Source organism: Homarus americanus, unplaced genomic scaffold (genome assembly GCF_018991925.1).
Source record: "Homarus americanus isolate GMGI-L3 unplaced genomic scaffold, GMGI_Hamer_2.0 scaffold34921, whole genome shotgun sequence".
NCBI classification, from domain to species: Eukaryota; Metazoa; Arthropoda; class Malacostraca; order Decapoda; family Nephropidae; genus Homarus; species Homarus americanus.
The window spans coordinates 17,118,816-17,145,332 of NW_024741901.1; the positions used below are offsets into that span (position 1 = coordinate 17,118,816).

Here is a 26,517-nt window from a genome sequence, read left to right on the forward strand (position 1 = left end):
ACCCTCTACTGTAATCTTATTTGATTTATACTATAAAATAACATATAAACTGACCTATTTAGCATCTGTATGCAATCTAGGATCATGAAATATTAGCCAAAATAAAATCTGGAACTGTCTATAGCCTCTCATGTAATATACCAACAAATTCCATATACAGTAATACAATAATATAAAAATTTTCCGTCTATTTAGCAAGTGTATGTAGCCTAGGATCATAAAGAGTATAAAACTGACTTCTGAGCGCCTATAACTAAAAATGGGATTTACAGTAACGTAAGTACCGGGTACTCCGTACTGTTTTTTTTTTTTATGTTTCTACCCTCTTCTTTTTTAGCAGTAGAGCACAAATACATACCACCTCTTCGAAGTCCATGTTGTGACACTGCTAATGGAAGCCCATATGTGGCCGCCACAAAAAGTGGCTCGTTTGTGGAGATAGGAAAATATCATCTGCCACTTTTTTGTCCCACCACAAAAAGTCGCTGGAAAGTGGCTCTTTGTGCAGGGGGGACCCTTAGCCTGGTACGAAGCTGAATGAGATTTACAACCTTGAGTCCTGGGTTGTAATTTCAGGTTTAACTCTTAGTTTTGTTTATCCATCACAACCAAGTCCCAGTAGAGACCTTTAGAAGCAACAGCTCACCATTTAAAGCTAGAAGCAACAAGCTGTTAACACTGTCAGTAGACAAGCATTTTGAACTTTGTATGATTCAGTTTAGCCATAGAGGGCTGTCAGGCACTAAGTGTTTCAGTTCAAGTTGTCTTCACACCATCTTGTGGGAGGAGGAAGGGCATCTGAGTCATGCATTTATGGGCCCAGCCATAAAATAGGATTTCATAGTCAATCCTAAATCTATGGCTGCACTGAACCCCTTAACTACACAGTTTATAATTTCTAAAAGCAGCTCCAAAATGAGAGGTGGTGGTTTCAAGTGCTGGTGGTCCAACGGTAGTGTTCATGTCTTTCATCATTGCATTCCGGGTTCAATAGCCAGTTAGGATGTTATCCAGTGTGACCCAACCAAACACCCCAGGTTTTCTCAAAGAACTCCAGTTTCCCTCCTGCACTAACACTGAACAGTGAAGGCCAAATTCATCAAAAAACAATGGGGGGGACTAAACAAAGCACCCATTTTGGGAGTTGATCTGTATGTAACTTTTAAGGATACAAGGAAATGAATCTCACCATTTCCTACAACTCATTAGTATTGTTTTGGATATCAAGATGCTTTATTGACCTGATGACTCAGAGTCTCATGGATCATGTAAAGCCATAAGCCTTTTGGATAGGGAACCAATCCACTCACATTTAAGATAAAATACCCCCTCCCACATAGGTTGCTCAAGGTAAACAAGATTAATACTACCTTGATACTTCTACAACCTAACATTAAAGGAATATGTTCATCTGTGAGAAGCACCTAATCTCTCATTAAAATACAATACAACAATCCCGTGGCAAAATCTTCCAAGACAAAGCTCTCGGTAATCATAACTGAAGGTCCAACATGAATCTTATAAAACTGAGGGATAGAACATGATGCCATTTCATTTCCAACTTGCTGATGTGAAGTCAGAAAATTGGTCTGTATTGGTTATAGACTAAACTGAATAGGGAGAGGAAACCAGATCTGGTAGTGTCAGAGAGGATCCACAAAAGTAATATTTGCCCCCAATTTTTCTGTTTCTTCAATACTGTACATACCTGTAAAATTTAAAGATAGATGTGGAAAATTTTATTTTATTCTATAGAAAAGGCAAAAACCCCAACAAAGCCTTCCTGTTGAGTTAGGGAAAAAAAAAAAACTGTGATTAGATGCTTATCTGCCATTGCAAGGAGATCAGTGGGTGGCTCAACACCTCAGTAGAGTACCTGTACTATATCTGCCTTGACATTCAGCATCCCCACAACAGACAGTGTAGCAAGAAAGCTTCATTATCCTAGAAAAATTATCCACATTTTCTCACACTGAAAAACAAAAATAGAAGAAACTTGTTATCCAGTAAGTACAAGAAACTACTGACACATTATCTTTATGCTGAACAACTCCAAAAATCCCTTTGGATTCACACGAATTCCTTTCAAAATAGGTTTCAGAAATCACACCAGTAGACAAGTTCATCCAAATGTAGTAAACAAATCTCCTTGACCCAGTACGTACAGTGAAGTTGGTCCCCCTAAACCAACATGCTGGCTGGGCCCTGGTTTAAGTTATCACATTTATACTACCCTTGCAGTGTGAAGTCAGGGATCTGTGTTCATAAGTGGACCAATACAAGAAATGTAAGTTAGAATGTGTGACTGCAGAATGCAATTGTGAAATGGTAACAAAAGCTATTAGCTGATCTAAGGAAAATTTGGAGAAAGGTATAAAATTTTGGTAAGTTATGAGAAGAAAATTTAAGGAAGATACTAGAAGGGACAGTTACACTGCTTGAAAGAGGAGAGTCAAATGAGTAGTGCCTCTATGAATGGAGAGTTTGTGAATTAATTTAGGCATTTTGTAGTACACTAATATGCCAGATGGATGAAAACAGAAAATTGGAAGTTAATTACTGTACTGTAAGTATAGAATGTGCAAGAAGGCTTCATGGAGTTGGGATCTTTCCAATCGTTCTTTACCAGTACTGTATGTGTGTACGAGTTACTGTACTATAATGCTGTGAGGAAAAACAAGTGATGACCTGATAACATTGTTAAAGGAGAAGTGTTTAAGAGTAAATTGTGGAAGAAGGCTTCTTTATGAATGTGAAGCTCTGGTATATAAGACAAACTGTATGCAAGTTAAGGATACAATATACAGAAGCATGTGTGAAGTATTTGTACTTGTTATTTGAGCCTTTTCTTGCTTCTTTTTAAAAAAATTTGCACCATTTTCCCTGACTATTTCCTCTTTTCTTGGTTTTCAAGGCTTTTATCACCCCAAGAAAAACTGGAAACAGAAGATAAATAACAAAAAGTTACTTAGATATTTTTATACTTTGGGCCTCTGCATGGTAGCTGTTGAAAATCGTTTTAATACCAAAGTTTTATCATTGTTTTGCATGTTCCCTCATCACGATCCCCATGACTTGTACTCCTTCACTCTGTCTTTCCATCATATTCTCAATCTTTCTCTAAATGTTCACCCATTCCTTGGGATTATTCTAAGTACAGAACAGGGTACTGTACTATAATATATACTGAATCCACAACAGCTCAATAGTCAACTCTCTGCTTCATCAGTCATTCCTCACATTCCATACGTTTTTTGACTCCCCAAATATTCTTTGCATTTCTTATAAACTCTGTCTCCAAGTCTTAACACTCAAGTCAGTTGACCATTCACTTCATTAACATACACTAGTTAGCAGGATATAAATAATGTAGCTAATATTTTTGTACAGTTTAACATTTACAGTTATCCTCATTACCATTGTCTCACACATTCACATACCCTGTACTTGTTGTTCCCACTTCTACAAGTACAATAAAGTCCTTTATTGCAATGACAGAGTGTGGTCAGAGTCAAGTGTAACACAGAATCTCCCTCAGTTGCTGCAATTTGTTCTTTCAAGTTGCCTTAACAAATTAGTTCCACTGATAATGGCCTAAATTAAATGGCTGTTACATTATATGTATACCAATAAATTGCCATTTGTCTTCCTAAATATCCCTTTTTTATTTGTATTCAAAGCAAGGAAATGCCATTGAAGAATTTTCCTCAAACAATATGGCTCCCAACATTATCTGCATGTTTGACCAATGAAAATCCATTATCACAGCTTGAAATATTTACTAAAGAATCATACATGCTTGTACAGCTGTCAAGTGCAGAAAGAAAATGTAACTTGCTTGTGCTACGAAGAGAGGTAGTGTAAAATGAGTAAGTACTGTAGTTTTTGGAAGTATTACAACTTAAGGGGATATGAAAGATAGAAGTTGTACTGTCACTTTTTGTGATCTTTTATTGTAGTACAGTACGTACCGAATGTATATTTTTATTTTCAAGTCTTTGACTTTGTTGTGTTTCGAGTGCTAGTGAATTCTTTAGAAGAACTGGTGCTTTTGAGAAACAAAAGACCAGCTATTATTATTATTATTATTATTATTATTATTATTGTAAGAATTAGGGACTATGGAAAAATAATAGAAAAAGAACAACAGAAATGTAGGGAACTAATGCAACATAGGGAAAACGGCAAATTGTATGACAGTATTCAAAGGATGGGACACATAAGCTGCATTAATGAAAACAACTGTACAGTATGACAATAAAAATTATGAGTGACAACACCCACATCATACAGATGTATACAATATACAGTAATTAATCACACTATCTTTCTAATAAAGTGATAATTTTACTGTACATATGTACTGTACATGCAACAAAATGAGGAGACCAAGGTATCACCAACTTTTCCAGCTATTTCCACACTTGCATGGGTTAGCTGTAGTTACCTGATGCTGCACAGCCTCTTGCAGCCTTTCTGTATATACAACTGACTGTATACCGTATTCCTAAATGAGTTTACAGTATACAGTATATTAATTGGCAATAACTTAATAATATCTGACTCTTAACCCTTAAAGCGCAGCAGACTTCATATGATGTTTGAGAGGAAAATGCGTAAAAGGGGGCAGACATCATAATATGAGGTTTAGGTTTTTCGCGCTATTGTTTGGGTGCACTCGTGACTGTTGTTGTTGTCTGGTTACTTTGATGACGCTGGTGGATCGGTCCAGACACCACCCACCCTCCTCCCCAGTTCAAATTGTGACTTTCCAAGAAATTATTATTTTTCATATTTTTTGACTAAATATAAATTTGTAGAGAAAAGATTCTGCTTTCTAATGATACCAAAAAAAAATCTCATTTAGGGTGTGTTCTACATATATTACATATATTTGAACATTATCTTCTGAAATTTGCTCCATTTTCTATGTACAATACTGAAATACAGTATACCCCGTCCTGGACAGACAGCCCACATAAATATACTACCAATAAAGGGTTAGCCCACATTTCTACCCACAGCTGCACCAAAATTGATTTTTTATAATTGATAAATCAACCAAACCAGTGAGCTGCCATGCATTCACGTGTCCACTCAGTCTGACACACCCAGCACCAGTGAAAGCCACACGAGCCACGTGTACACACCATGTGCATGCATCCTCCATCACGTTCTGTCGGTGTCCGACATTTAGGACAAGGCTTGGTAGTGACACGGATGGCCACAGATGTAGCCTCATCCCAGCGAGAGCTTGCAGCTCTGGAAGGATCAACAGCAAACCCTCCACTGCCTTCTGCAAAATTAGGCCCATTCCCATCTTCTGGATGACATTCTCCTATATGATACCCCTGTAAGCAGAGTCGGCAAAATACATAGCCACAACCACCCATACAAACTACTCTGCGACAGTCTTGGTCCGGAATGATGCCCTGCCCACACCCTGGGTATGGGCACAATACACCCCCAACTGCCAATACAGCTTCTTCAGTGCCCCATCGCTGATAACGCTCATAGTGATTGTCACCCATCAACTTAAAGTGATGCACTTCACGAATGAATGAATTCTGGCAACCAATTGGACAAGATAAAGTATAACCTAATTCTGGATCTTGTATAAACTGTCGTTCACTAAGTCTTGATACACAAAATGTGACAAAACAATCAAGGCACATTACATGAGCATCTACACACTCAAATACAACAACAGGAATGAGAAACATCTGTACAAGCCAGGCAGGGAATAGCTGGAAGATTTGCACGAACCAAGTACAGGGCCACAGAAGTGTCATCCTCTCCACTTGTTTCGTGGCCCCGACACTTGAAGAAGAATTCGGCCTTGGAACCATTGCAGCCTAAAGTCTCACAGGTAGCACTGATCTGCAAAGATTACTATCATTAACAGTTGAATATTTTAGTATAGTGTAAATTTCAGGCACAAAACTTTACAAAAATAGCATAGGTGCCAAAGGCAGATAATTTTTTCTCTTGTCTATACTGAGCTTAGTGTTGCCTGTACAGGTAGATAAATGAATGACTGAAGCAGGAAATTCAGTTGTTTGGTTGAAAGGGCAAAACAAATGACTAATGAATATACAGTATAACACCACTAAGATTTCTCACTATAGAGGACTTTTCATCTCTTATGATCTGAATGTTTTCATGCATATAACAATACTGTAGATGACTGTACCATGTTTCAAATGTCTGCTTTATTGAGGTGGGGCAGCATGGCCCTGTAATTTCCAGCAGTTTGCAATATTTGAAAATGATGATAATGCAATAAATAAAGAGCTAAACTACCTGTCTGCATAATACTCATAAAAATCCCCAGAACTACAAAGAATATATCTGTTCTACTTTACTGTATGTGGTATTTGTTAGGGTTCCAGTATAGGCAAAAAAAAAAATAAACAAATAAAATAAAATAATTCCACAATGATCATTCATGAAGCAAACAAGCAACTAACATCTTCATATAAAAACCAGTCAACTAAAACATCCAAGCAGCGTAAGAGAGACATGACCAACCAGTCGTCAAGATGATAATGTAGTAAAGTAAATGCCAAATGCAATATAAACTTTATACTGTACCATGAAGCGAGATGGTTACGGCTAGTGCAGTGATAAGATGAAGTGACGCGATAAAATCTATATTTCATTGTGTCACAGACCCAAGAGGATGGGGTGAGGGCTAGTGGCATGGAACTGAAAGTACAGTATTATACAGTAAATCCTTGATATAATGTGAGTGTGTGACTGAGAATTGTTGCACAATATCAAATTGCATTATTTTGTTCAATATATTTCAATTGGAAATACAAGTCACGGACACCATCACAATAACATACACAAAAAATTCCTTTAAGACACCATTATTTTTCACTTCAATACAAATAACTTTATATATATATATATATATATATATATATATATATATATATATATATATATATATATATATATATATATATATATATATATATATATATATATATATATATATATATATATATATATATATATATATATATATATATATATATATATATATATATATATATATATATATATAACTTCTTAAGCCTAAACAACTGCTTCCTCCAGCAAAAATTTTGTCCACATGGATAATGTGTCCTACCACTGAATTACTGTAGAGTATGTACTTTTCAAACATTGGTAGGACTTACTGATGGATTATCTGAAAGGGCACTTATGAAGACGTACTGCCATGAAAATTGGGAAGTATCCACATAACTTTCTAAACTACAGTTTTCTGATAAGTGACAGTTTTCATACTTATTAAAAATTTCAGAACAAATACCTGTACAACTACAGTATATTTACTAAAGAAAATTCTAATGATTGATTAGATATCTAATTTGTAAATGAATTGCCAGTACAGTACAGAACTGCACTATTAATATTAGATATGTCATTTCCATCCACAGTTGATTTGTGGGAATTAAATTTATCCTTACCAACTGTCATCTCCAGTTAAATTTTCAGTTCTACATCATCCATGTTGTGAGTAAGAGGACAACTGTGTACAGATTAGTACCTGCTTATAATTATGAATGATTATTGTATCATGTTTATATCTGATGATTTTGCCAGTTAATTTGCCTTTCCTTAATTTTAGTAATAATTTAATGTTTAATGACAAGTACTGGACAGATAAATGGGCAGAATTTTATAAGTAATCTCCCCGTTGTGAATCCCCGGTCCCTGGAACTTTCCAATAGCCTGAATGGAAATCGAGCCAGAAAATTTTCAGAAAACTCTCTCCATTCTAGGTTTGTGAACAAGTTTCCAGTGATGAAAATTATGTGCATTTTCTGGAAAAATTCACAAAAATCTGTCCAAATCTCTCCATTCCAGGCCTAGGAACAATTTCCAAGGATGGAATCATCGTTATTTTCTTGAAAAATTCAGAGAAAATCTCTCCAAACCTTTCTGTTCCGGGCATGGAAACAAATTTTCCGGGAGTTACGAAATACTGTCTTACATTCTGCTTTGACACTGTCACATGTTTCCCCACGTTCAGGTGCTTGGGTGGGCTAGCAGCTTGGGTAACTTGGGCTCGTGTGTTGTGATTGACTAAAACTGTCATGTGACTGCATGGGATGCCTGTGATAGCTTACCCCCCTCAAAGCCTAGCAACAAGACATGTTATGTTCATTGTAGAAGGTTGATCCTTCGCTGCTGTTTTTTGTGTAAATTTGCATTCTGTAGTAATGTACTGCACATTACTGTTCCAGGACACAATCAGCCAAGAATAGTGTTGAGACATACAAATTTATTATACAGTCAACCCTCACTTTCTGCGGTTAATGTAACCCGGAGGGTACCGCGGAAAGTGAGAAACGCGTAAAGTGAATAACATAACATATGGGATTAATTGAAATGGAGTCCGGGCCGATCCCCAAACTCCACTTTTTGACGACACACAACTATGTTGTAGTAAAAATATTATCTTAACTTTATGATGGTATGCACACACAATTAATAATTTACAGAAATATCAATAATATTAGGTTTTTTAACACATACATTAGTAGAAAAGATGGCTGGGCACACGGGGATGGGCGGTTGGTTCCGAGGCAGAGGGCAGATTATTGGCCCTCACCTGTATCACTTGTAACAATTGTATCACTATCCACCACAGAGGCTTGTAGGGCCTCTTTGTTAAACCCCCCAAAGTTCATATAAGTCCATATCCTCACTATAATTATCACTATCACTGACTTGGGCCAGCTGTAGTGGGTGGCGGGTGAAGAACTGATAATGTTTTGATGACTGGGCGACCTTGTGCGCACCATGTTCACGCAGCTTACACAACATGGCGGATGGCGGGAGGTTTGGATCCAAAAATGGCGCGGCTCGCCAGCCGCTCTCCGCATAATGGGGTACACGCACCGCGGAATGTGAGCATGTTAGGTTCCGGCAGGGCACCGCTTAAACGTGGAAACGCGGAATGTGGGACCGCTTAAAGTGAGGGTTGACTGTAATTATGTATACTATACATGTAGTAAGTGTGAAAGTGCTGTACTTACAGTATTCTACATGGCAGAGTGGACAGTGTATGCCTACTGTAAGCTAGTATAGAGGTTTATGTATAGTATTCAGTGCATGTACAATCCCCCCTTCATGGAGGGAGAGGAGAGTGACAGCTAGCACCACCAGTTGTCTTAAGATGGCACAGTACAAAGTAGGCCATCCTGGATCATTATATCACCCCATTTGGCCTGCCTACATCACAAGCTCAAGACGATAGCATCTGGTGGTGAGTACTATAGAAAACATTTTATTAGATTTTTATATAGTGTGTACAATATTATATATACAGTAGTATAGTACATTACAGTACAGTACTTTGTTTATTTACCATAATGTACTGTACATGTACAGTGTCTTTGCATAAATAAATACAGCTCTGTGTCTGTCAGCAAGATACAGTTTTACCCCGCCTAACGCGGTTTCACTTAACGCGTTTTCGCATATACGCGGTGCCTTGCCAAGACATGCGGTTTTACATATCTGGCGTGTGAGTGTCGAATATTTTTAGATTTGCCCCACCAGCCACCTGACTGCCTGTTTTAGCTCATAAAATTCATACAAATTACCAGGCCAGAATATAATTTACATTGCTGGAATTCTTATAATTTGGTGATCATTTTGAATATAAACATCATATATTTTGAATTAAACTTACAATTTTAGATAAAATTTTTCTCTAGGTAACATTGGTATCTTTTGTGCAAAATATATGACTATTCAAAATATTCCTGGTCTTACAAGGAATCCAGCAATGTCAATTATATTATCTAACAGTTTGAGGTATTATTTATTAAAATTTAGTGGTTATCCCACATCTCCTTGGGACGGTTGGTGGGGGGTGGGGAGGAGGCCGACCGACCATCTGTTACCCTGTGAAGAATTATTATTTTTTTTAACTGAAGATATTTGTTTTAGCTCATAAAATTCATACAAATTACCGGTCAGAATATAATTTACATTGCTGGAATTCTTATAATTTGGTGATCATTTTGAATATAAACATCATATATTTTCTTTAAACTTACAATTTTAGATAAAATTTTTCTCTAGGTAACTATGGTATCTTTTGTGCAAAATGACATTTATATTCAAAATATTCCTGGTCTTACAAGGAATCCAGCAATGTCAATTATATTATCCTAACTTTACTGAGGTATTATTTAATACTAAATGTTAAAAACTCTGGAGGAGGATTGTGGGGGAGGGTTGGGACTGACCACGCGGTTGGAAGAGGCAAGGTGGGGTACTTTGATTGAAGATAGTGTCGTGAAGATTATTTATTAACTGAAGATATTTGTTTTAGCTCATAAAATTCATACAAATTACCGGTCAGAATATAATTTACATTGCTGGAATTCTTATAATTTGGTGATCATTTTGAATATAAACATCATATATTTTGTTTTTAAACTTACAATTTTTGAAAAAAAATTGTTCTCTAAATAACTATGTTATCTTTTGTGCAAAATATATGACATTTATATTCAAAATATTGATCTTACAAGGAATCCAGCAATGTCAATTATATCCTTTAAGTTTGAGGTTATCCCACACATCTCCTTGGGGACGGTTGGTGGGGGGGTGGGGGGAGAGGGGCGACCGACCATCTGTTAGCCGGCTGTGTAGTGTGAGAGGGAGAGGGAGTTGAGTCCATTATTTGAATGGACATTAACTTGCGACTGTATTTCTCTATCTTTATTAAGTATTAATTGTGCATGTACCATCATAAAATTAAGATGTTATTTTTACTACAACATAGGTATGTGCCTTCAAAAAGTGGAGTTTGGGGGTCGGGCCGGTTTCTATTGGAATTAATCCCATATGTTCTGTTGTTCACTTAGCAGCAGTTTCAACTTGCTTGGGCCCCTCTGGGTTCAATTGACCGCGTTAAGTGGGGGTAACTGTATATAATTTAGACTCTCAGAAAACTTTTCACAGTACCCAGAAAATTTTTTGGGATGTGGGATTTTTTCCAAGTTGAGAAAGTTGTCTTGTTTTCGATCTCATTCCCGGAAGAGCTCTGCACCATTTATTCTGGGCAATAGGGATACCACTGTTTATCTGTTGAACAATTGTGAAGGCTGATAGAGGTATATTGCCTTGTATGTGAAGCAGCTACTAACTGATTGCATTAAAAAGTGTGAATGTTGGAAAATTATCAAACTTACAGGTGCTTCACCATACAGTACAGTATATTCTAAAGTAAGATAATAGACAAAAACTATAGATAATTAACCCATTCAATATTAAGCTCATTTTATTTTTGCATCCCCCCCAGCCTAAGCTTTTTTTAAAACAAAATAAGAATGAATAAATTGGTCTTATAAATTAATAAACATTAAAAGCCTTAAAACAAACAAATAAATACTGTACATCATAGTTAGCAGCTGCAGTTTCTTTGTTTCCTTTGCTGTAAAATAGTTTGGCCCTTATGCTTCACTGTGCTGACAGGCTGGTTGTAGGCTCAAGCTAAACTTCATCATCATCATATTCCTCTGTATCATTGTTTTTTATTAAAATTGTTTCTATTTCTTCTTATGTTACTGTGCATTTATACAGGTACATTCCCGGGCCCAGAAGGGTTCAATTCCTGAAAATTTATTCATAAGGCAAAATTCCAGAACATGGGACTATTTTTACCATTGACCCCATTACTGTACTGTACTCCTTAATAATTTATAATAAGTTTGTTATAAATGCTTTTGAAGTTAAATAATTGATTTATTAACACTAAACTTCTATATCTGAGGTGTGATCCAAAAGTTCCAAGACTGCCTTCATAAAACCTTTCTCTTAGCAGACATTGAAATGAATCATCAGCAGTTACTCACCTTTAGGTAGAAGTTGTTTGTATCGATTTGGTAGGAATTGGTGGCGTCAACTGGCTGTAGTGCAAATTTGTGAGTGTGTGTGTGTGCCGGACCATCTGCGAAGATGAGTCAGTCGCCACTTAACCTCAACATGGAGGAAAGTATCAAGCAATGCTGCACCATCAGATTTTGCTTCAGACTAGGAAAAATGGTGCATAAACCCATGAGATGACCAGGGAAGCCAACAAAGATGAAGCATGCCCAGGGCCAAATTTTCAGGTGGTACAAGCGCTTCAAAAAGGGTGCATCTCCTTCGAAAATAAGCATCATTCCAGGCGCCCTTCCACTGAGAGAAATTATGAAAATGACCAGCTTGACCATGAATATCGTAGGGTGACCATCTGTGAGATTGCCGAGCAATTGGACCTCTCATATGGAAATGTTAACCGAATTCTGACTGACGACTAGCAATTGTCTGCTTAACCAGGACAACGCACCTGCACACATTGTCCTCTCTGTGAACGATTTTCTGGCCAAGCACGGCATCCCAGTGGTCCCCCACCCTCTTTTCTTTCCAGATCTGGCTGGCCCCCTGTGACTTCTGGCAGTTTCTGAAGTTCAATTTGAACCTCAAGGGGAAGAAGTTCATGGACAGAATGGAGATGCAGGACACATCGCAGAAGGTGGTGTCCAGCCTCACCAATGAGGACTTCTAGATCTGCTTCCAGAAATGGGAGGAGCAGATTTAGTGCTGCATTGAGGCCTCTGGATATTATTTTTAGGGTGACTAAAGTTTCACTGTAATATCTTGAAAAATAAAGATTTTATGAAGCCAGTCCGGGAACTTTTGGATCACACCTCGTATAAATGATGTGGCTTGGAGTTAAATGATTTAGTGAGCAAACGGTGAGCTTAATTTAAAAAAAATTCAAATTGCATGTAAAAAAAAATTGCGATGATAAACAATAAAACTGATACATTACATAGCATCTCACAAAATACAATACTGTACTGTAGCACTCAAATCATCCTCTGGGTGATGTAACACAGTTCAGCTTGGCAATCACCCAGCTAACTCAGAGACGTGTGGCAGCTACTGCCGTGTGTGTATATGCAAAGACATCATATTGGGAGAGGGAGTCAGCGACCATGGTTGGGGTTGTGATGCAGTTGCAGCCCACACACACACACACACACACACACATACATATATGCTCTTCATATTTCTTATTTTATAGTTTTATATATTTTCTTTATTTTTAACTTCATCAGATAATTGTACTGTAATGATTTTTCCACAACTTTTATAATTTGATTACATGTAACAATGGCATCTTGTAGGCTGCCTCATCCCCAGTTTTTTCCCCTTCTCATTGAGTCAAGGTATTGTTAAACCAAATTTTGACCTAATGTTAATTGAGAAAGGGTGTCCAAATTTGTTTATTGCTAAACCGAATTAACGTTAACTGAAATAATACTAAATAAAGGATACTGGTACACTTCTCAACATTAAAATCCAGTCTCTTCCAAAATCAGTACAGGTATTTGTACAGTAGCTAAAACAACTATCTGTGCAGGTAGGGATTCGATATGCTCCGAATTGCTGTGACTAGTGACAACCCTCATATGCCCAAATTTATCGTCCATGGTCTCATATTGTTTCCCTAAAATATGCACAGGTAGTTGTTTTAGCTACTGTACCTTCCAGATATATCTATTTTACAATTTAAACTTTTGAAATGACTTTTTTTTTTTTACCACCTAGACATACAGCATAGTCTATGCTGTAGATCCACCAGCATCACCTGAACTACCCCTGTATTTTCTTACCGTCACATAATTACCATGAGGAATATTCTTAGCACTAAAGATGAAGTATATACAGTACAGGAAATATGTACAGTACTAACCTGCCCTGGGTTGAGAACATCTTGCCAGTTGCATGGGTCACGGTGAAGGGTCAAAGCACCTTGTTTACAAGATGCACATCGTACCCGTAATTTTCCCACTTGGACTGAGTTACACGGTCTTACACAATATACGTAAAAGTGGGGACGCTCGCCTGATCCATCATAGGTCTGAAAGACAAGATAGGTATTACAATAAAATACTGTAATATGTAATTGTAAGTGTGATTGAGGTTCCTTTTCACCATGTGTCACAGCTTGTGTGTTGGTGATCAGCTGAATGAGTCATTGTTTAAGTGTGAGGTCCTCGCTGTGTGACAACAGTTACTGTGTACTTGTAGTGTCATCTGCCATGCAGGAGAGAGTTGAGGTACTGTACTGGTATTTTGAATATTTGATCGACTGCAGTTGAATAACACTTCTAATTGTTAAAAGTTCAACTGACAATTTTTGTGAAGCCAAGGAACAACCTGAAAGTGGCAACTGTTAGTCACATTGTTGCAAAGCAGAATGTAACAGTATTTTAATGTACCTAATATTTATTGTAACATTTTATGTACCAAATTACTCATATATTGTCTTTTTAATTCTTTTTATTTATTTATTTATTTATTTATTTATTTATTCTTACTTTCACTTTTTCTTTATTATCCAATTCCTTTTTCTTCTGTGTTCGTTATATGTGTGTGGTTAGTCTGAGGGGTAGAAATGTAGGCCTACAGTGGCCCCTCACACACCAGCAAGGGAGATGGGAGGCTGGTCAGGGGAACTAAGATGCAACACTTCAGAGGAGAAAATATGAAATACTTATTATTTAGGACTCACTGTATTACTGCGTAATACCAAAGACATGCATGACAATATTTTAGTCAACACAAGGGAATTGAGAACTAATCATAATGGTTCTTCATTTTAATGCGACGTTACTCAAATTGAACAGTTACACTTTCGAAACAATAACCTATCTTCCAAGCTAACTACCTAGGGGTCATATGAATCACAATACATTTCGGGAAATGGAGCAAACCTATCGTACTCACATTATAGCTGCCATATGAGGAGGTGACACCCAGGACACAACCACACTTAACTCTGACCAAACACAGACTCAGCTTTTCAAACTGCATCAGCCCACAAGGGACGCCATAACTTTCATGATGTCACGCCTCAAAGGCTTTCTCATTGGTCGAAGACAGGCCTAAGGCCTTTATACTATTGGCTCGAAATTGGCGGGAACTCTCTGGTGGCAGGAAACTCATGACATTGTTACAAGAAGATGGTGAACTAATTAAGGAAGGGGCTGTTGATGCATTTCTTTGTTTGACAACTACAAGAAGATAGAAAGTGTTATTATATAAGTGATAATTAGTTCTTATGAAACACAGAAACAAGAAGAATTATAGTAGTGTCAGTGAACTTAAGAGTAACATAAAAAATAAAAGATTGCAAATTTTCTCTTCAGTTGGATGAATCAGTGAACATCAGCAACACAGTTCAGTTGTGTCTTCATATTAATAAAAAATCTGCACAGTTTCAGACTGAAAGTGTGTGCAAAAATTCAAGCTTGATTTTGGGAGTTTAGTCACTAATATTTTTGGAATACCCCTGCAGTTATTGTTTCACAGCCTACTGCATTATACTTTTCACTCTTGACTGCAATTTTCTCTTATTTCAGAAATTCTATTCTATCAATGGCTTCCACAAAAAGCCCAGGCAATGAAACCTGCAGTGGTGTGAAGAGGAAGAAATTTTTTCTTAATATCATTCAAAAAAGCTGTACATGTATGTAAAAAACTAGACAAAGAAATTTCAGTTTAAAAAATTTACTCGACAACATAGTGTTGGAAACAACAGATAGCTTGACAAGATTTTGCAATTCTGTGCTGACAGTAAAACAAACAAGGGCCAGGTTAGCATAAATCATTGCATGGAAGAAGGTCAGCACACTTTGAAGCAGTGTTGTATAAGTGGATGAAGCAGCACAGAAGTAAAGGGGTGCCTAAACCCGGTCCCCTTTTGTATGAAAAATCCAGTGTGTTTCACCACAATTTTAAAATAAATGCATAGTATGGTGCATAATGGTGACTGCAGCTACACACACCTTTAACTTCATAATCATAATTATCATAATTTTTTGTATTCTTGCATATATTGGGTGATTGTTTATGCAAGAGCTCTATATAATTCCCATACACTAAAAACTATATCATTAAGAAGCTAAAGTTTTGGAGTTATCAGGTATCACGTGATTTATCATGTGACCCGTAAGTGATGTTTTAACAGTTTTTACTTGATGTCGCCATGGCGCTCACTGTGGAAGAACGTGTTTTTGTCGTCGAACATTACATCACGAATGCATATTTTAGGGAATGTCAAATTATATTTAAAGGTTGCTTTGGTGGTCATACGAAACCTACAAATCAGTGGTATGGAAGCTGGTGAAGCATTTCAGAGAAACAGGTTGCATTAAAGTTAAAAAAACACATGTGACAGCCAAGTGTTGTTGCACCGGAGAAAGTGGATGAAGTGTGGAAAAGAATGGAAGCAAGTTCAAAAAAATCTCTCGAGACGTTTAGCACAAGCTCATTGTTCATATTCTAGTGCAAGGAAGGCGGTCAAGTCACTCAAAATTCATCCTAAAAACAATAATCAGTGATGGCAATATATCCCAAGAAATGCGACATGCTGTAGCATGACGCAAATAATAAATTTGTGGTGGACACTTTCAGCACTTCATTTAAGGTAATTAGTTATGTGGATTATGTCATGTTTTTTATGTAACAGTCATCAAGCTACATTTATGCAAAATAATAGGTTCTTAACTTATATATTTTTTAGTGTGAGAATTATTTAGGGTTCTCGAATAAAAAAAATCACCCTGTATTTACTTTAAACTAGTACCCTTTAATCCCTGGTGGACATATCTCACAATTGCAGGACAGAGGGTCACACTCTTCTGAATACATCCCACAAATTCCCCATGTTTTGTATTTACTGAGCATCTTTGTGGAGTTTTCTGGCAACTTCCCAAGGGCAGTGTAGTCCTCTTCCCTATTAGTAATGGATGGATCCATGGCCAAGTCAAGACATATTGCCTTTGCTCATGTACGGCACCCCTTGTAGGAGGAATTTCATGCCACTATACCCTGTACAAGAGTATTTGATCCTGGAGATAAAGATTACTCTCCCATGTATAGTGACATTGATACATGTGAAGATGGTGATTTTTATCAAGATCTGACAAGTGATTCTAATAAAAGAGAAAACTTGAGGACAGGGCATTTACATTATTTTCAAGCTTTTCATCAGAGATGAATATATGACAATTTACACGCTTGTATCAGTTACAATACCACTGATGGAACACTTCCCATGATTGAATCTCATAATGTTCTTTTTAGCATTTTGCTAGTAAGATCCAGGTTTCCCTTTATTTTTTAAATATCAGTGTTATTCACCAACAAACTCTTTGTGGCATATTGTTTTTAGTGTAAAAGAGTGAAGGATGTAGAACAAAGAAGAGTCAATCCACAAATTTTAAGCCAAGAGATTGTTGTTCAAGTCACTCCTTGAAGTACTTAAAGCTTACTATGATATATAACCTGTACAGTACACAGTGGTTAAACATATATAAAATTCTGCAGCAGTTTAGGGGTCTTGGTGATGTCTTACCTAATATAAAATATTGTCTGAAAACCAGGTGTGGTCTTCAAAATAAACTTAAAAAATAATAAGTAATTAATGGATACAGCTTTTTTTTACATACTGTACAGTAATGGCAAAGTTGAATTAACAGAATTTGAAACGTCAAGTGTACCAAACATGATCATCTCCCTTATTTATTTTAAAACAGAAATAAACACAAGTACATACTGTATAATTTACTATACAGGAATACCTGGTTATCACAAAGGATGCAGTCTTAAAAGTTGCAAACATCGTGGCAATTTTCCCCATAAGATATAATGTACGTAAATGGGTGGGTGGGGGTGATGTATTCCCAGGTGGCTAATTTCTCCACATATTTTACAATATACACTCCTAATATCTGAGGCTATAAGGGATTACGATCGTGTGTGTAATGTAGTACAGTACAGGCATCCCCCGGGGTACAGAAGGTATGTGTCCTTGAAAATTTGTCCGTAACGTGAAATTCTGTAGGGCGAAACTAATTTTACCATTGACTTCCATTATATAATTGGAGATGTGTTCCCAAGGAAATATTTTTGGCAAAAAGACATAATACGAGCACATATATGATTTTTTTTTTAACACATACATTGATTATTTTATGATTATTCCCTTTATGTTTTTGACCTTATGATAATCATTTCTCTTATTTTTTGCACATTCTGTTTGAACGTTTATGTGTGCATGTAACAGAGTAACAAAAAAAATGAAGAACATTACATATATCTACCCGAAAATACGAGGTGAAAAATAACAATAACGCAGCTAAAGCTTGGCCTGGTAGGGGGAGGCTATGATCCCTGACACTACACCCAGCTTCTCCCCTCCCAAAACTACCACACTAACTTCTGCAGACATTAGAAATGTTTATACTCTTTGTTTTTAACCTTATGGTACCAGTAATAATCATTTTTATTTTGTTATTATCTGCACATTATGTATGAAAAATTTTGTGTGTGCATGTAACTGTAAAAATAAATAAATAAAATTACATATATCTACCGAAAGTACAGTGGTCCCTCGGTTAACTGACGCCTCGGTTCTTAATTACCTTCCATAAGAATCTTCAATTCGGTTAACGAACAAAATTTGATTAACGAAATCCTTAAGAAAATCACATTTTGTTTTGAACATCAGCTGATAAGCTGAGGAGGTACTCAGCCAATTCAGTGATCTCTTCTATGTTTACATTCAAATTAATCACTTCTATTAAATTTTATAGAAAAACAAAAACTCAATCTAAAGGACATAAATTAACAATTAAGTAAATACTTCACACAACAGGCGCCAATTGTCAAACGTGTCACTGTCACCCTCCTCCCTACCCCCCACTTTCCTGAGAAATGTTTGGGGAAAAAGACTAGGTTTACACATTTAAAAATAAATAATACCTCAGACTAAAGTTAGGATAATATAATTTGCATTGCTGAAATCCTTGCAAGACAGGGAATATTTTGAATATAGTGTATATTTTGCACAAAGATAAAATTTTGCTCTCCTAATAAAATTCTTGTTAGATCTAAAATTTGTATGCATACAAATTTTAGCTTGTTTTATTCAAATTAATCACTATCTTATAAGAATTCCAGCAATGTAAATTATATTCTGGCCGGTAAAATTTCTATGTATTTTATGAGCTAAAAGAAAAATCTCAAATAAATAAACAAATTATACTTCACCAGACACTCTGTCACCTGCCTCCGCTCCCCTCTTCCCATGCTCGCTGGCTACCTCCCTCGCTAGTTCCCAGACAAAATATTGGTGATTTCTTTGTAACAGGTGTTTATTTTATATAATATCTCAGACTAAAGTTAGGATAATATAATTTGCATTGCTGAAATCCTTGCAAGACAGGGATAAATTTGAATATAAATCTCATATTTTTGCTACGAGATAAAATTAATCACCTGTATCACATTACAGTAATGATTTGAGAGTTCTAGTGTATATGTACGATATATATATAGTGATTTAAGGGCGATAGGAGTGTTTCTGACTTTATGCATTTTTGGCTTTACTTTGTATATACGTTTTTGTGAGCTGGAACCAATTACCCAATATCCCATTGAAACAATGGTTTCGGTTAACAAAATTTTCGGTTAACGAACGACCTTCTGGAACGAATTGTGTTCGTAAACCGAGGGACCACTGTACAATTAAAAAAACAATAAAACAGCTTGGCCTGGTAGGGGGAGAGCTAGGGGCTACAGTGTGTGTGAGTGAATACGCATGCATGAGTGTGTGTGTGTGTGGATTTAGACACTCGGCACCATTGACATAATCTTTGCTGCCTGTCAGATACAGGAAAAGTGCAGAGAACAGCGTCATGACCTGTACATGGCTTTCATCGACCTAACCAAGGCCTTCGACTCAGTCAACAGGGAAGTCCTCTGGTGGACCCTCAGCCGTTTTGGCTGCCCACCAAAATTCATCGCCATTGTGAGGCAACTTCAAGATGGCATGAACGGCAGTGTCCTGCACAATGGCACCCAATCTGAGTTCTTCACCATCCAAATGGGGGATAAACAAGGGTGCATACTGGCACCAATTCTCTTTTCTATTTTCTTGGCTGCCTTCCTTACTCATGCCAGCGCAAATCCAGCTGACGGGGTGGACATCCGGCACCGGATGAAGGGTCTTTTCAACAAAAGACGACTCCAGGCAAGAACAAAGGTGTCGGCAGCTTCTAATACTGAACTTCAGTATGCAGACGACCTCACCCTTGTGTCGCTCAAGCTGAACGTGACCTACAGGAGATCCTGAACACCTATGCAGATGTGTATGCACATTTAGGCCTTGAGGTGAATGTATGTAAGACTCAGATTCTCATTCAGCCTGCCCCTGGTTCAGCCACGTCTCCACCATCCATCAAGCTTAATGGTACTACCCTCACTAATGTTACCCACTTTCTGAAACCGTGTCTTCGGCTGTAGGGAGCTGAAACTATCTACAAAGTTACACACACATATCGAACAATGGTCCTCCCCACTGCGATATGGCAGCGAGACATGGGTCACATACAGGAGGTACATCAAGGCACTTGAAAACTTTAACCAACATAATCTACAGTACTTTCCATCCTCTGAGTTCGCTGGGAAGATAAAGAGAACAAATGCCAATATTCTTGCTGACGCCAACTGTAGAAGCATCGAGGCTACCATTATCCATGAACAAGTGGCTGGATTGGCCATGTACATGGACGACACAGTAGACTGCCAAAGCAGCTACTTTACTGTCACCTAACGAATAGTAAACGTAATGTTGGCGGGCAACTGAAGAGGTATAAGGATAGTCTTAGACAAACCTGAAAAAGTGCCAAATCGGCCCCCCTCACCTGGGAGACGATTACTCCACACACCCAACGCTTGGAGGAGCACCACAAAAAGGGGTGTCAATATTTCTCAGCTAGCCCGACTGCATAACGAGGCAGAGAAGCCAACGCCGAAAGACGCTGCTACAGCCCTCCTCCACTAGATGTAGCCCCACACAAATGTTACTTCTGTGACCGATCCTGTCAGTCTCAGATCAGCCTTTTTAGTTACCTCAGAACTCACCAACAACCTTAATAACTCATATCATAGCTGGATGGTCGTTATACTCGATTCTGAGTGACAGCAAAGTAGTAGTAGTGTGTGTGTGTGGGTGTTTAACTAGTATTTACCCTTGCCATATGAAGAATTCTAGAACACTCAGCATGTTTTTCACACTGTGGTTTGGAAGTACAGGTACTAGGCGTGGGGTGAGCGTCTCCAGGGCATGAATTTTCCTGCGCATACTTCATGTGAACGGTCCCATTGAACTTCATTAATTTCTAAACTGTAGTGGTGAAGGGGGACTTACAGCGGAATATGAGAGCTGCAGCTAGTTCACACTGTTTGAAATATTACTGTAGGGTATCATAATTTTTTTTTGCAAATAAACGGGATAAGCTTTATAATATCAAATCGGGGTGTTAAAATATCAATTGTGGATACTGTAAGTGGGGTTGCAAATAGCGAGGTATTCCTGTATTTTAGCTTTATTGTATTTGTGTTTACTTCTTATGATCCAACCTGTCATACACTATTTACCAGAAAATGTGAAAGTTCACAATTTTCCAACAAAATAAGATAAAAATATTTTAAATAATGCCTGTATTGTTTGTCCATATTTTATTACTGTTCAGTATATGAATTATTGGTGGCTGTAATGAAGAAAAAAAAATGTATAATTTAATAATCTTACTTTTATTTTTCCTTCATAATGAAAAACTTAAAGATCAACCGTGATAGAGATTTTTAAGGTTGCTACAGTACAGTAAAGTAAATAGACAAAACTTCTGTAGAAGACTAAAATTTTATATTTATTATCACCAAATAGACACAACTGTTACAAATTAGCATTAGAAAATCTGTTAACCCCTTCATTATGGTGATGCCACTTTTAATATTTATTTGTTAACGTCAGATGATTTTGTTCAGTAGAGAGGGGACCCCCATACAACGTAGTTAAACAAATAATAAGTTATTTTAAGGTGGCAGCATGGAAACATCCAATCCCACCATCTGCTAAGTGACTACTGAGCTTGTGAGACAGTCAGTCACTGCTGCCACACTAGAAGTAATAACTTGCCTTTTGTGGCAAGAGTAAACGTGCACAGATAGTTAAAAAAATAATTGAACAAAATTAAAGACCTAACACTGATAATGCCCAAAAAGCCTTTAACCCTTATGTCCTGGGCGACGCCTTGTACGCCTGACTGGCGTGTTCCCGGATGACGCCCGAATGCGCGCCTTTTCCCGCCACTGTTTAAATGCCCAGTGCGGGTTATCAGGTTCCAGTGTGACTATTTGTCTGTCATGCCAAATGCTCGGCCACAGGGAAGCTTCCTGAACATAATTACCTACTTTTTCTTTTTTTTATCATATTCGCCACTTATCAGCTTACTAGCCGTTTGGTCTATTGTTTGTCCATTTTGTCTTGTTGCATCAAAGTAATAATGCTAAAAGTAGTGTAGTTGTATTGAGGTGTAGTATTACTGGAAAATAATGCTATGATTATGTTATTCCGATAATTATTTCTACGCATCCTGTTCCTCCTAAACACACAGACAGCCTGGCTACAGACTGCGTGTATGTCCCCGAGCACTTTTAAGAAAATAATGCAAATAAAATAAATTCTAAATTAATGATTTATAAGAAATATGTATTATGATCAGTAAATATGTGCATTACTGGCCATCCCGGACACAAAGACAAGCTGAGTGTGTAGGTGACCACAAGCGCTCACCATCATAACAAGCTGTCCCTCCCTCTGCACTGCCAGGGAAGTTTCTAGAGGGTCAATATATTGTTTTTCTTACTTTTTTTATATTATTTTATCATGTAAAAAGGTTAAAAATAATTTTGGGGAAAGTTGATTTTTATTGATTTACCCCGTGTGGGGGGTAATGCCAGAGGCACCCTAACCCGGGGCTTAAGGTTTAATATAATTCTTATCCACTTCAGGAGATTTAAAAACAGATAAAAAAAAACCCAATCAGTGGCATTTATCACATGGTCACTGCGACTCTTGCAACAGATTTTTGTTCATTGAGGCATACAAAGGAAATCAACAATACAGTATTTTGCAAAATTTCATCCAAAATTGCTCCTTACTGATATATTATATTTTAGTTTTACTCTAATTTTTTCATGCACATTAAGTTTAAGGTAGTGTATTCACCTTCAGGTCACGAATGGTCTTTTGTTCTGCCTCAGTCATCTGTATGGTCATGACAGTAGAGGCATCACAAAGAAGCCGTCCACAACTCCCTGTTTGCATGATGCCTGGTGGAGGAGGTTCTGTCGGTTGTGATGGTGACATGGCTGCTCCACCATCTTCAACTCTAGTTTCCTTCACTGCTGATTTTTCAGGGTAAGAACTTGATGATTGAATCGCTTTATTCTGTGATTCTTTTACTGATTTTTCAGTCTGTGAAACAAAAATATGACATTAGGAATAATCCATAATGTGTTAATAACATATATATTTACCTCTACACTTCTTGTCAAAATATGGTGTTACATGTTTCTTGTTATCTTAGAAAATGATTCTAAGAGTCTATACCAGGGGTGGGCAATTATTTTTGATGGAGGGCCACTTCATGAATGGTGGCACACTTCGGCCACACTTAATGTAGATGCAGATGTATTATATTAACACAAAGTAAAGCCTTGTATTTGTAAATACAAATGCAGTGGCGGGCCACAAAAATAATTTGGCGGGCCAAATGTGGCCCTGGGCCGTACTTTGCCCACCCCTGGTCTATAACACTGAATGTGTACTATGTATAATGTAAACCATCATGTATCCAACTTTAAATCTAAGTTTCACTGGTTACATTACTCCTCCACAGTGTACAGATATCTTGTAGGTCATGTACTACAGGAAAATTAATGTTTTTTTTTTTTTCAAGTGAGAGAATCACAACAAATCAACAAAGATGGCAGAGAAATAAACTGTGATCACCCATATGCCTGGGTTGTTGATTAAAATGTTTTTGTAAGTGATCTGTGTGTAGCATCTGGCAGTCTATACATGAATATTAAACGGACTCTAGTGTTAATTTCTCTGTCATCTTTGTTGATAGTTTATGATTCTCTCACCCCTCCAAAAAGGAAAAAAGATAATTAATTTTACTATGGTGCACAACCTATGAGACACCCTTTTCCCGCAGTGATTTTATCAAGATTTATCTTATCCATGTTTTCATTGTGGATCTACATGAAATATATATATATATATATATATATATATATATATATATATATATATATATATATATATATATATATATATATATATATATATATATATATATATATATATATATATATATATATATATATATATATATATATATAATATAAATATATATATATATATATATATATATATATATATATATATATATATATATATATATATATATATATATATATATATATATATATATATATATATATATATATATATATATATATATATACTGTCTTGATATCGAGGTCTGACACAAAAATAACGAAACTGACCCTATAACTCAGTAACCAAGAGTGGAGGAAGGACAAACAGACGGTTATTGAACATGTTCTAACCTGTCACAGTGTGTGGGGCTCAACTCGATTGCTTCACACAGTACAAGTGGACGCGTGTGGAAGTATAAGTGTGTTCTTACACTTGGTCGTAGAATGTCGGACTGCAAAACTGAGCAACAAGTTAGCATCAAGTTTCTCGTTCAACTTAAGAAATCCACGACAGAAACTTTTCAATTATTGTCTAAGGCTTACGGTGAAGATTGCATGTCTCGTGCACTCATTTTTGAATGGCACAAATGATTTTCGGAAGGCAGAGAAACCGTGAAAGATGATGACCGCCCAGGCTGTCCACGCACAGCAGTTACCGATGACAACGTTGAAAAAGTGAGAGATGTGATTAGAAAAACCGTAGGTTGGGTGTTCGAGCAATAGCTGAAAAAATTAATTTAGACAGGGAAAATGTTCAACGCATCAAACTAAAGCATTGAACATAACAAAGGTTTAGGCAAAAATAGTTCCAAAAATACTGTCAGATGAACAAAAAGAATGTCGCAAGGAAATTTGTTTTGATCTTTTACAACGAATTGAGGACTAGCCAGATTTGTTGAATTCGGTAATTATTGTGATGAAACTTGGATATTTACGTATGATCCAGAAAGCAAGCGACAATCAATGCAGTGGAAGTCACCAACATCACCAAGACCAAAAAAAGCAGTTGTTCGAAGTTCAAGGCCAGGCCATGTTGATTGTTTTCTTCGATATCAAGGATATTGTGATGGCAGAGTGGGTTCCCAGCGGCGGTAAATCAGCAGTATTATATTGAAATCTTGACGAAATTGCGCGAACAGGTGAGAAGGAAACGACCAGAATTGTGGAGAAACGGATGGATTTTGCACCAGGACAAGGCACCAGCCCAAGCTTTGTCTGTGAAGCAGTTTTCAGCTAATAAAAACATCACTGTGCTTGAGCACCCACCTTATTTGCCAGACCTGGCTCCCTGTGACATCTACCTCTTCCTAAATATCAAGTCCATGCTCAAAGGAACCAATTTTTTGTTGGTAGAAAAAAAACCAGAGCTCCTAACAACCTTACAGAACATGATCTCGAATTGCTTTGAACTGTGGCAGCATTGTATGCAGCTGTGTGAAAAATCAGAAGGCAATTTGAAGGAGATCACAGTTGATTTTCTTAATTTGGTAAATAGAAAGAGTTACAGCATCATTCTCTTTTTTTGTGTGTGTGTGTCAGATCTCGTATCCATCTTTGTCAAAAATTTCTTACACTTAAACTGTGACACCAGGTGAAGTACCTTTAGAAAATATGTTGGTCTCCACACAGCCTCTCATCTGTAAGTGTTAAAGATTTTGTGACCCATTTAAATTAACCGAAAAGCTGCTTGTACAGTACACTGAGGAGCATGTAAAGAGATGTTAAATAACACTCTTTGTAATACAGCCACTCCTAGACTTACGACCACCCGGACATACGACCGCCCCAGTCGTACCAAAAGTTTTTCAAATTATGTATTTTCGAGTCCCAAAGTTAGTGATTCGCTGTGTACTGAAATTTTTTTTTTTGTAATTCCATTTAAAATGGCTGGCATGCTTAGATATCTCGGCCTACAAGGCGACGGGTGTAAGGCGGCCCCAAAATTTCCATTTAAAAAGTAGCTTTGAGCCCTATTCGCTGTATAAGACCGTTCCCCCAAATGGACACTTACCATTGGGAGCTTACTGACCCAGTAGTCCTTACCAACCATCCCATTGACCAGTGCTGTTTACACATCCTTGGTTTTTAAAATAAAGCCAATTCACTTCATGGCATCAAACGTTACCGGTTGATGTAGTGTAAACACGTGACTCACTTAAAAGTTTATTTAACTGAATAATGTCGGTGTCGAATACAATTGTTTCATTTACTTAAATGGTTTCGATTTATTTGTTTATTTATATCATACTGTAATATATTAAACACACTGGAAGTATTTTCTTTAAT

The 26,517-nt window shown here is 37.0% G+C and overlaps 1 protein-coding gene across 1 annotated transcript in view; it reads right to left on the minus strand.

Moving 5' to 3' along the window:
- Positions 1-291: 291 nt before the first annotated feature.
- The window catches only part of LOC121876088 (E3 ubiquitin-protein ligase parkin-like), a 40,845-nt gene continuing 14,619 nt past the window's right edge, over positions 292-26,517 (minus strand). The window contains 4 exon segments of the mRNA XM_042381013.1: positions 292-5,711; positions 5,713-5,880; positions 13,781-13,948; positions 23,171-23,419. Of these exon segments, the coding sequence (XP_042236947.1) occupies positions 5,058-5,711; positions 5,713-5,880; positions 13,781-13,948; positions 23,171-23,419 (1,239 nt within the window). The 3' untranslated portion in view covers positions 292-5,057.